The sequence below is a fragment of the Galeopterus variegatus genome, unplaced genomic scaffold (genome assembly GCF_000696425.1).
Source record: "Galeopterus variegatus unplaced genomic scaffold, G_variegatus-3.0.2 Scaffold310, whole genome shotgun sequence".
Taxonomy (NCBI): Eukaryota; Metazoa; Chordata; class Mammalia; order Dermoptera; family Cynocephalidae; genus Galeopterus; species Galeopterus variegatus.
In genome coordinates, this window is record NW_007726421.1 from 490,361 (window position 1) to 502,801 (window position 12,441).

At 37.9% G+C, this 12,441-nt stretch overlaps 1 protein-coding gene across 1 annotated transcript in view; it reads left to right on the forward strand.

Moving 5' to 3' along the window:
- Window positions 1-12,441, forward strand: part of COL4A4 (collagen, type IV, alpha 4) — a 118,407-nt gene that overhangs the window by 82,757 nt on the left and 23,209 nt on the right. The window contains exons 34-37 of the mRNA XM_008567337.1: window positions 3,248-3,355; window positions 3,945-4,052; window positions 7,313-7,420; window positions 8,010-8,117. Coding sequence (XP_008565559.1) covers window positions 3,248-3,355; window positions 3,945-4,052; window positions 7,313-7,420; window positions 8,010-8,117 — 432 coding nt within the window. The remainder of the gene's footprint in view (window positions 1-3,247; window positions 3,356-3,944; window positions 4,053-7,312; window positions 7,421-8,009; window positions 8,118-12,441) is intronic.

Genomic DNA, 12,441 nt, shown 5'->3' on the forward strand with positions numbered 1-12,441 from the left:
TTTGTTTATCAGTGGTAATTAGCCAGGAATCCCTCAGAACAGGTTGTTGTACCAGTGACACAGGCTACTTTAGATGACCCACAGCAGCAGGGACGTGCCATGCTGGGACAGCTCCATGCTTCACAAGGGACAGGACGATCATTTACATTCAAACCCACAGAACAGGGCCCCTAGAGGGGAAAGTGGTCTTAACATGTTTTGCTCTATTGGTTTGCACTTGTATCTGTTTACCTTTCAGAAAATGTTGGGAGTATAAATCAGTGCTGTCATTTTAGGCCCTATGGAAACATGCCTCAGTATTTAAAATTTGCATACCCTTTGACTTAAGAATTTTACTCCTAGGAATTTATCTTAAGTCAATAATCATGCATGTGTACAAAGATGTATCATAGGGGTATTCATTGCATGCACGTAGCAAAAGCCCACCCGCAGGGGATTGGTTAAATAAGTTATGTCTGAGGGCATTCAGCTGACAGTGGTCAAGTTAGAAACCAGGTTTCTGCTTAGAAGGGTCCCTTGTAAATTAAAAAAATACTTCATATTAATAATATTATGCATTACCTTAAAATTCCCTCCAGCAATAGCCGTGTTTCATTTCATAAAAGAGAAACAATATCTGAGCAGAAATATTATGTGAAATTTTCTTTGTCGTTATGGCATAAGATTGCTAAGATGGAAGTCTAACAGAAACACAAGCATTACAGTGGCAAAAAATCCTTTCCCACCTTCCTTCCCACCCTCTTCCATACAGGACTTCTACCTCTGACACGACAAATATATTTGGATAATATAATATTTTAACCAAAATGTGTAATGAAGTGTACCTTTGGTAAGGAAAATAGTTATGAGGTCAGCATTATGGGGTTCATAGTTAATGCCAGAGTGAGACGTCTCAGGAAGGAAAAAAAAGTGGCCCAGGGTCGGTGGCCATCACTACTGCGCGTGTGGTCTTGGGCAAGCAGTGTCTTCTTGGAGCTCTGTTTCCTCACCTGTAAACCGGCCCTACACATATTACCGTATTGTTCTGAGGACCAAGTGGGATACCTTGAAAGAAATGGGTAAACTGAAAATTACTACACCAGTGTAAAGTGAAATCATTGTCGTCACCTTCATCAGTCAGCAAAACATTGAGAGATTTTCCCATACTTATTGGTACTTTTATAGAAACCTTGAATTTAGTAAGATTTTATACATTCGAAGTAGTCCAACAGAGGGGCCTTTGATGTTACCTAGTATTTTCAGTTAAAAAATCATAAATCTGAGTTATTTTACACTTAGGCTGACCTTTTCAAAGAATTTGCCTTGGCCTAATTTGCCTGGTCTCCTATGGTTACCACTATTTAAATTTTTCCCTTTCCTGTATGTCACGACTTCAGCTTGGAATTTTTAGATGATCTATGTTATTCGCCAGCACAGAGTTTACCTAAATACGCTATTTCCACGGACTGGAAAAAGCTGCATTGAATTTGAATGAGCCTAATGAGAAGGCATACATCTGCAGCTTATCTCAGGGTTATATATGATTGTACTTGGTTCGGTAAATTTCCCCCACTCACTCCCCTTGAATTCAAAAAGAAAATACACTACAGATTAACTCAGAAGTAGAGTTAACACAATGGCAAATTTGGGAGACAAGTCTCTTAATGCTTTAGTTTTTTCCTTTGGAAGTGAGAATAATGCTGCCTTACCTTTACTGCAGGAACGTTTTCAGGATAAATAAGATAACTCATGGTGAGGCTAATAGATGTTAAATCCCATTGGGAAACCGGTATAGACTAACATAGGCTTGTTTCATGTGTGTTGTGATAAATAATGACTATCTTAATGCTTTAGTTTTTTCCTTTGGAAGTGAGAATAATGCTGCCTTACCTTTACTGCAGGAATGTTTTCAGGATAAATAAGATAACACATGGTGAGGCTAATAGATGTTAAATCCCATTGGGAAACCGGTATAGACTAACATAGGCTTGTTTCATGTGTGTTGTGATAAATAATGACTATACTCGCTTTATGGGTTTGTAAATACAGAACCATAAATTTTGTTTGCAGGTTCAACCAGTGATTTTCAGCATAGACTATTGGTTTATCCTATAAATATGAATTAAATTCACACATTGTAAATAAACACACGGGGAAATTCTCCTCCTCTTTAGTAATCAAAGAAATGTAAGTAAAGCATTTGAAATACCAGTTTATCCTTACTCAATCAGCAAGAAAACAAGCCAAACAACTAAAATGTCCTCAGTCAGAGCATGGTGTGCTCGTGATCACGGAGCTGCCAGTGGTGAAAGTCAGGGCAGCACTTACTCCAAACAATTTGGCAACCTGTAGCAAGAACCACATGCTGAATTGTCTATTCTAGAACACTAGAGATGAACCTGTTTTCTTTGGCAATTCACTATCATGAGAAAGGGACTGATATAGATTTTTTAAAATTTGAGAGGCACATCCACTAGATGCAATGTGTAACTCTGGAATGGAACTTAGTGTGGCCAAACCAACTGTGAAGGACATTAAGGGGACAACTGGGGGAATTCAAGTATGGAAAGAGCATGAGATGGTATTAAGCATCGCTATTAATATTCTTGGCTGTGATAATGTTATTTCGGCAATGTAGGAAAAATGTTTTTACTTTTCAGACTTACCTCCTGAAGTACTTAGGGATGGAATTCCATGATGGCTGTGATTTACTTTACAATACTTCAGCATTAAAAAATGCATTTAAAAGAACCAAAATATTACATACTATTTACCTAGAAATTCTACTACTAGGAATTTTCCTAAGGAAATAATTCCATAGGAGAAAGAAATTGATTAAAGATGTATAAAGATCATTATACATAACAGCAAAGAATTAGAAATATCTTGGAGAAACTTAAATTAATTCATTTAATTAAGATTGGCTCAGTAACCTATCAGCCAGTCATTTAAAAATAATAATTAGGAAAACCATGACAAACTTGGAAAATTACTTATGATGCAATGCTAATTGCAAAAATCAAAATGTAAAATTGTGGGTATTATTTACACATGTGTGCACATATGGAAACTGTGTTAAGGTGGTAGGATTATGAGCATTTTGTTTTTAATTTTACCTTAGTGTTATCTTATTTTTGATAGAAACATTTTAAATATGAGAAAGTAAGGGTAGAAAACAATAGTGATGGCTGAAGTTGGCAGTTTTATAGATTCACTGTCTCAAAGAACAATCTCCACCGACTCTGATATTTGACTCTTCCTTCTTTAGGGCATTTTGGAGCCCCCGGAGAGCAGGGCATGCCTGGTGCTCAAGGGCCAAGAGGAACACCCGGAAAGCCAGGACTGCCTGGCTCTACTGGACCACCAGGGTGTCCAGGTACCTTGAAAGAAAGTCTGAGCATTCACGTTTCTCTTGTATTGGAAAGAGCCAATCTTCACTTAGACTGAGGCTCACATATGGCTCTGCCATTTCCCAGAAGTGGCTTTGGACAGGTCATTTAAACTTACCTATTTCTCACCTATACTGCTTGTCCTATATCCTTGGGTTACACTGTGTGACTGGGAATAAGAGAAGACAACACCTGCAGAGAGCCCAGCAGGCACCAGGTGCCAGGTGATGGTCTGATAGAAGCTCCTGCCCAGCCCTTCCCATTCCACCTGCCATTCAGGATGCTGACGCAAATGTCGCACTTACAGCACACTATTAAATGGATCTTTTTCCTGCTGATTCAAAAAAAAAAAAAGAGGAAAACTTAAAAAAAAAAAGGGGGGGGAGGACTTCAATCATTCTGAAGTGTATTTTCTTTCTTCTCCCGAAGTTGTGTGTTTTTATCTCTAGAGTTAAGAGGTCTAGTAAGAAAAAGTAATAAAACAATGTCTGGGTTATTAAGAACCTAGAAGACTTTCCCAGTGAATGCAACTCCTTTATCATCTGGATGTCTGCAAAACTTCCCTGTTGTCCTCAGGTGATCAAGGGATGCCTGGGCTGAAGGGACGTCCAGGAGAAATGGGGGACCCTGGGCCAAGAGGCCTCCCGGGGGATCCAGGGATACCAGGTCCTCCAGGAATGAAAGGTAAGTCAAAAGGAAAGTAGGACTAGAAAGTTAGAAAGATCCAGCCCAATGAGGGCAAATTCATGGTGCTTTCCTGTTCCTGCGAGGGACACTGCTCTCCCCAAGGATGCCATTAGCAGCTCCCACTCTTCCTCACCTAGGGCTCCAGGCGGCGCCCTTCCAGCTTGAACTGTCTTCTGCTGGAGAGTTTCCAGAAAGGTGCTGTCACCACCCCATTTCTGAGGGCGTTTATCCAGGGTGTTTCATGATGTTCAGGCCTATTCATTTATTCTCTCCACAGATAGTTAGGCTGTTATTATGTCCTAGATTCTGTGTTAGATGCTGGGTGTGCAGTTTTCAAGAAAATAGACATGTTTTCTGTCTTCATAGAGCTCACATTCTGGTAGGATAGACAGACATGAAAAAATACACGTGAATAAATAAATGTTTACCAATTGTGGATAAGTGGAAGAAAGAGAAAAGAATTAGGTGCTATATAGAAAGAGTAACTAGTATTCATTATCTCTTTGTCAGATAAAGAAACACTCTTCCTGGTTGAACTTTTTGGCCTTTAGAGGTAATAGTGGACTGGTTATAAGTCTGGATATGATATGATATGATATGATATGATATGATATAATGTAATATATAATAAATATAATATATAATATATAATAAACATATATTATTTATATATTAGAGGTAATAGTGGACTGGTTATAAGTCTGGATATGATATGATATGATATGATATGATATAATGTAATATATAATAAATATAATATATAATATATAATAAACATATTATTTATATATTTGTATTATTTGTATAATAAATATAATATATAATAAATATAATAAATATAATAAATATAATATAATATAATATAATATAATATAATATAATATAATATAATATAATAAACACTTGTTATTAACAAATCTTCATGCCCTGTCATTCATCCATGGTATTTATCCCTCTTCAGTACATTTATTCCACTTTAGAAAAAGTGTTCTTGCCATGGGTGCTGTATGCAAACCTCTAGCATAACACTTACGCTGTATCGCATTTGTTTGTTTAGAGGCTGTTCTCACTAAATAGGATATGATTTTTTTAAAAGCAAGGACCCTTTTGTATCCTTGGCACCCAGTAGATGCCCAGTCATTACGTTGGTTAGTGGTAGGAATGGATGATGGGCAAATAGAAGACGGAACAACTGAGCTAGGAGCTATGAGCTTGGGGTTGTTCACCTCAACCAACAGTTGAAGTTTCAGGCCTTACTTGGTAGATTCCTGTAGCCAAACTTTCTCTCTCTCTACTTTCTTCCTTTTCCTCCCACTTGCCTTCTGCTTATGACTTACACATATACTAAATTTTGGTAAAATGAAANCTAGTAACATTTTATACATTCAAAGTAGTCCAACAGAGGGGCCTTTGATGTTACCTAGTATTTTCAGTTAAAAAATCATAAATCTGAGTTATTTTACACTTAGGCTGACCTTTTCAAAGAATTTGCCTTGGCCTAATTTGCCTGGTCTCCTATGGTTACCACTATTTAAATTTTTCCCTTTCCTGTATGTCACGACTTCAGCTTGGAATTTTTAGATGATCTATGTTATTCGCCAGCACAGAGTTTACCTAAATACGCTATTTCCACGGACTGGAAAAAGCTGCATTGAATTTGAATGAGCCTAATGAGAAGGCATACATCTGCAGCTTATCTCAGGGTTATATATGATTGTACTTGGTTCGGTAAATTTCCCCCACTCACTCCCCTTGAATTCAAAAAGAAAATACACTACAGATTAACTCAGAAGTAGAGTTAACACAATGGCAAATTTGGGAGACAAGTCTCTTAATGCTTTAGTTTTTTCCTTTGGAAGTGAGAATAATGCTGCCTTACCTTTACTGCAGGAATGTTTTCAGGATAAATAAGATAACACATGGTGAGGCTAATAGATGTTAAATCCCATTGGGAAACCGGTATAGACTAACATAGGCTTGTTTCATGTGTGTTGTGATAAATAATGACTATACTCGCTTTATGGGTTTGTAAATACAGAACCATAAATTTTGTTTGCAGGTTCAACCAGTGATTTTCAGCATAGACTATTGGTTTATCCTATAAATATGAATTAAATTCACACATTGTAAATAAACACACGGGGAAATTCTCCTCCTCTTTAGTAATCAAAGAAATGTAAGTAAAGCATTTGAAATACCAGTTTATCCTTACTCAATCAGCAAGAAAACAAGCCAAACAACTAAAATGTCCTCAGTCAGAGCATGGTGTGCTCGTGATCACGGAGCTGCCAGTGGTGAAAGTCAGGGCAGCACTTACTCCAAACAATTTGGCAACCTGTAGCAAGAACCACATGCTGAATTGTCTATTCTAGAACACTAGAGATGAACCTGTTTTCTTTGGCAATTCACTATCATGAGAAAGGGACTGATATAGATTTTTTAAAATTTGAGAGGCACATCCACTAGATGCAATGTGTAACTCTGGAATGGAACTTAGTGTGGCCAAACCAACTGTGAAGGACATTAAGGGGACAACTGGGGGAATTCAAGTATGGAAAGAGCATGAGATGGTATTAAGCATCGCTATTAATATTCTTGGCTGTGATAATGTTATTTCGGCAATGTAGGAAAAATGTTTTTACTTTTCAGACTTACCTCCTGAAGTACTTAGGGATGGAATTCCATGATGGCTGTGATTTACTTTACAATACTTCAGCATTAAAAAATGCATTTAAAAGAACCAAAATATTACATACTATTTACCTAGAAATTCTACTACTAGGAATTTTCCTAAGGAAATAATTCCATAGGAGAAAGAAATTGATTAAAGATGTATAAAGATCATTATACATAACAGCAAAGAATTAGAAATATCTTGGAGAAACTTAAATTAATTCATTTAATTAAGATTGGCTCAGTAACCTATCAGCCAGTCATTTAAAAATAATAATTAGGAAAACCATGACAAACTTGGAAAATTACTTATGATGCAATGCTAATTGCAAAAATCAAAATGTAAAATTGTGGGTATTATTTACACATGTGTGCACATATGGAAACTGTGTTAAGGTGGTAGGATTATGAGCATTTTGTTTTTAATTTTACCTTAGTGTTATCTTATTTTTGATAGAAACATTTTAAATATGAGAAAGTAAGGGTAGAAAACAATAGTGATGGCTGAAGTTGGCAGTTTTATAGATTCACTGTCTCAAAGAACAATCTCCACCGACTCTGATATTTGACTCTTCCTTCTTTAGGGCATTTTGGAGCCCCCGGAGAGCAGGGCATGCCTGGTGCTCAAGGGCCAAGAGGAACACCCGGAAAGCCAGGACTGCCTGGCTCTACTGGACCACCAGGGTGTCCAGGTACCTTGAAAGAAAGTCTGAGCATTCACGTTTCTCTTGTATTGGAAAGAGCCAATCTTCACTTAGACTGAGGCTCACATATGGCTCTGCCATTTCCCAGAAGTGGCTTTGGACAGGTCATTTAAACTTACCTATTTCTCACCTATACTGCTTGTCCTATATCCTTGGGTTACACTGTGTGACTGGGAATAAGAGAAGACAACACCTGCAGAGAGCCCAGCAGGCACCAGGTGCCAGGTGATGGTCTGATAGAAGCTCCTGCCCAGCCCTTCCCATTCCACCTGCCATTCAGGATGCTGACGCAAATGTCGCACTTACAGCACACTATTAAATGGATCTTTTTCCTGCTGATTCAAAAAAAAAAAAAGAGGAAAACTTAAAAAAAAAAAGGGGGGGGAGGACTTCAATCATTCTGAAGTGTATTTTCTTTCTTCTCCCGAAGTTGTGTGTTTTTATCTCTAGAGTTAAGAGGTCTAGTAAGAAAAAGTAATAAAACAATGTCTGGGTTATTAAGAACCTAGAAGACTTTCCCAGTGAATGCAACTCCTTTATCATCTGGATGTCTGCAAAACTTCCCTGTTGTCCTCAGGTGATCAAGGGATGCCTGGGCTGAAGGGACGTCCAGGAGAAATGGGGGACCCTGGGCCAAGAGGCCTCCCGGGGGATCCAGGGATACCAGGTCCTCCAGGAATGAAAGGTAAGTCAAAAGGAAAGTAGGACTAGAAAGTTAGAAAGATCCAGCCCAATGAGGGCAAATTCATGGTGCTTTCCTGTTCCTGCGAGGGACACTGCTCTCCCCAAGGATGCCATTAGCAGCTCCCACTCTTCCTCACCTAGGGCTCCAGGCGGCGCCCTTCCAGCTTGAACTGTCTTCTGCTGGAGAGTTTCCAGAAAGGTGCTGTCACCACCCCATTTCTGAGGGCGTTTATCCAGGGTGTTTCATGATGTTCAGGCCTATTCATTTATTCTCTCCACAGATAGTTAGGCTGTTATTATGTCCTAGATTCTGTGTTAGATGCTGGGTGTGCAGTTTTCAAGAAAATAGACATGTTTTCTGTCTTCATAGAGCTCACATTCTGGTAGGATAGACAGACATGAAAAAATACACGTGAATAAATAAATGTTTACCAATTGTGGATAAGTGGAAGAAAGAGAAAAGAATTAGGTGCTATATAGAAAGAGTAACTAGTATTCATTATCTCTTTGTCAGATAAAGAAACACTCTTCCTGGTTGAACTTTTTGGCCTTTAGAGGTAATAGTGGACTGGTTATAAGTCTGGATATGATATGATATGATATGATATGATATGATACAAGGTAATATATAATAAATATAATATATAATATATAATAAACATATTATTTATATATTTGTATTATTTGTATAATAAATATAATATATAATAAATATAATAAATATAATAAATATAATATAATATAATATAATATAATATAATATAATATAATATAATATAATAAACACTTGTTATTAACAAATCTTCATGCCCTGTCATTCATCCATGGTATTTATCCCTCTTCAGTACATTTATTCCACTTTAGAAAAAGTGTTCTTGCCATGGGTGCTGTATGCAAACCTCTAGCATAACACTTACGCTGTATCGCATTTGTTTGTTTAGAGGCTGTTCTCACTAAATAGGATATGATTTTTTTAAAAGCAAGGACCCTTTTGTATCCTTGGCACCCAGTAGATGCCCAGTCATTACGTTGGTTAGTGGTAGGAATGGATGATGGGCAAATAGAAGACGGAACAACTGAGCTAGGAGCTATGAGCTTGGGGTTGTTCACCTCAACCAACAGTTGAAATTTCAGGCCTTACTTGGTAGATTCCTGTAGCCAAACTTTCTCTCTCTCTACTTTCTTCCCTTTCCTCCCACTTGCCTTCTGCTTATGACTTACACATATACTAAATTTTGGTAAAATGAAAAGTACCTCCTCTCAGAAGAGTTGGAAGCCCCTTCTGCTGGGATTAATCATTTTATTGTTTTGAAAATCCAAATACTATTTGTCCACAGTATCCCCTCTCTACTTATCAGACGGCTCTTGAATTACTGCAATTTCCTAGCAAGTCGTAGTGTGGTGTGTATCACTTGCTGCAATTCTGCAGAGAGGGAAGCCATTTATTTTGAAGAGTTGGTGCACTCAGGTATTTCCTTGCAACCAAATAACTTGATGGAAAAAGTTCCCATCACAAGATGAGATGACTTTGTACTGTTTTTCATCTCTTCACTGACATTTTTAGTAATGAGAAATTCAGCGATTCATGATAAATTTAGGGTTTCGAGCAAAATGATCATTCTGTTATTTTTAAAAAGTGTCTCTGTTGATCGTGGCCATTTCCTTTCTCTGGCAATCTCTATAGCCCTTGTGGTATACTCTTTGACTTTTTTGTGTGTCTGGAAGATGAAGATGGTAAAGAACCAAGAGAAAACATTTCCCATTATGAATCACTCCTACTGTATTTCTCCTTTCTCTGACCCTTCCCGTTTGGTAAAACAGCAAGAATTTTCAGGAGTGTTGGTGCTGTAACAATGTACACCTAGTTTGACCAAAATGACAAGGCTTGTCTTACTCTTGGTGATTCTTCTCTCCCTTGAATTAGTTTGCATGTATCACATAACTTCAGCATGACATGCTATTAAAAAACTAAAAGCTAATGAGTTTGATCCATAATAAAATCACTCGAAAGTAATCTCCAATCGAGTCATAATTCTGTGCTATGAAATAGTGAGTTGTTAAGAAGAGGTGAGGAAATGAATACAGCCACCCACATCCCCACGCCACGTGTGGCAGATCCTGCAGTAGTGCTTACTGACCATGCAGTGACACTATTTCACTGCAAGCAGCCCAGGGAACGCCAGTCTTTAAAAAAACAAAACAACACAGTGAAATACATTCCTAAAAATTAAAACATCTACAGTATAAATCCTTTGTTGCAGCTTATCATGCTGATATAAAAATGAACCACACTCCAGCAGAAACACTTTGAACTGAGAAACTAAATATTTGAGGTATGTTCTAAATAAGTCCAGGGGGCTGCTTATCTTGTTTGAACAAACCAGCTGCTGAACTCAAAGTTGTTTGCTCTGCTAGAACAGGCCATATGGATTTTGACGTCCTGCTTGTGTTCGATCAGATTTAAACTTCAACTTAAACATATGCTAAAAATGGCTTGATTCCTAGACTAAATTTTTAAGTACACATGCCCTCTAAAAGGAAAACACCTGGTTCCTGGTTGGGCATTAATAAAAGATTGTAATCATGGAAACCTAAAAAACGATCTGTAGCATGACAGATTGTGGATTGGGTATTTTGGTGGCAAGTAAAACATTTTATAAGAAAAAAGCACCTTGAAAAATGTCTTTTATCAGAAAATAAATGTCATGCACCTTAAAGCTATGAAAGTCATAGAAACTTAAGTGAATCATTGTGCAGTATATGCGTGAATCAAAACAACACCCTGTGCCCCACGAATATGTACAAGTAAAGGTAAAAAAAAAATACATTGAGTTATATGTTGGTTTTCTGTATTCATGTTTTATTTTACGATAAAAGTAATTTCATAATTAAAAAAAAAAAAAGGAAGGCATCTAGTCATAGAAATGTTCTTCCCTTTTTACAGCCAGATTGTTCCTCTCCTGCCCTGTCCCCCACAGCACTTCCTGCACTTGATGTGATTGTCTGTTTGGTCCTTGTTGTGTCATCAGCACCCGTCACGAGGTACATCTTGGGCTGGAGCTTGGTGCCTTAGGAAACCATATCTTATGCCTTTCATGGGCACTCATGTATTTGCTGAATTTTTTTAAAAAATTAAATCATATTTTGAAATCATTTTTAACAGTTTTCAAGTTTTTTTTCAACCATTACCTATAGTCACAAAGGTCTCTCTTCCCTATCAGCTTTAAAGTTAGGTGACCAGCTGTCCCCTTTTGCCTGGGCCTGAGAGACTATATCAGGATGTGGAACTTTCATTGTTGAAACCAGGAAAGTCCTAGACAAATAGGGACACGTTGGTCACGTTATTATAGGCTCCTAGGGTGTAGAGTAGCCTTTTCTGGCTTTAGAATAAAATACAATCTGAGAATGTATTTTTCTGAATCCAGTGGCAAAGAGTCAGCTGTCTAATGCAGATGGAAGCCACAATTATAGCTGGAGTGGAGATTAGATTCACTGACCGGAGGGAGAGCACCCGGCCCGGGCATGCAGCAGGATACAGCCTCAAATGATGGCTGTTAAGCAGGAGGACAACCAGAGAGGTGAATAAAAATTCCTCATTACCCAGGAATGTGCTTTGTTAGCCTAATTGCCTCTCATCTGCACTGTATATATTTCATGCATGAACAGCTTTCTGATTTAGAGATGGGATTGATAAAAAGCTTTCAGTAAAAAGGAAAAATTACCCTTAAAACCCTACCCAGATGTAGCTGCATTCAATTTAGAAAGATAACATTGGGTCAGACAAGGGTCGGCCAGTTCAGCAACAGTGACAGGCTGGGACTGTGACAACCCAGGATCTGGATGTGTTGATGTGACAATGGAGAGTTGGCAGAAGCTGGGACGTTCCACCCCGAGCCAAGTCCCCCAAGCCATCGATCTTGGTGGCTAATGCTGGAGATTAAAACACGTGGAAAAAGCAAAGTGGTCTCAAAAAATTTATCGTCATTTCAGATAGATTGTAATAAATATCCAGATGAAGAAGTTCTGTGTGTTCTTTTGGTGCAAACTTGAAATGTTGGCTGATAAAATAAGAAAGAGGATTGAAAAGTAAACTAAGCCAGAAGTGTTCGAAGTGGTTAGGAATTAGATTCAGGGAAAATAAGGACACATTCCCCTTTTTTCTTTGGTGCAAAAGAATATGGCTCATTTGCACCAACCTAAAGTTTAGATCTTAAAAAGACAATAGCAGTGGTCTGTTTCAAGTACTGGTGACAATACAAAGGAACCAACTAACTGTGCCATCTTCTAAGAAGAAATCCACAGACAACTTGCTTTAATGCACAGAT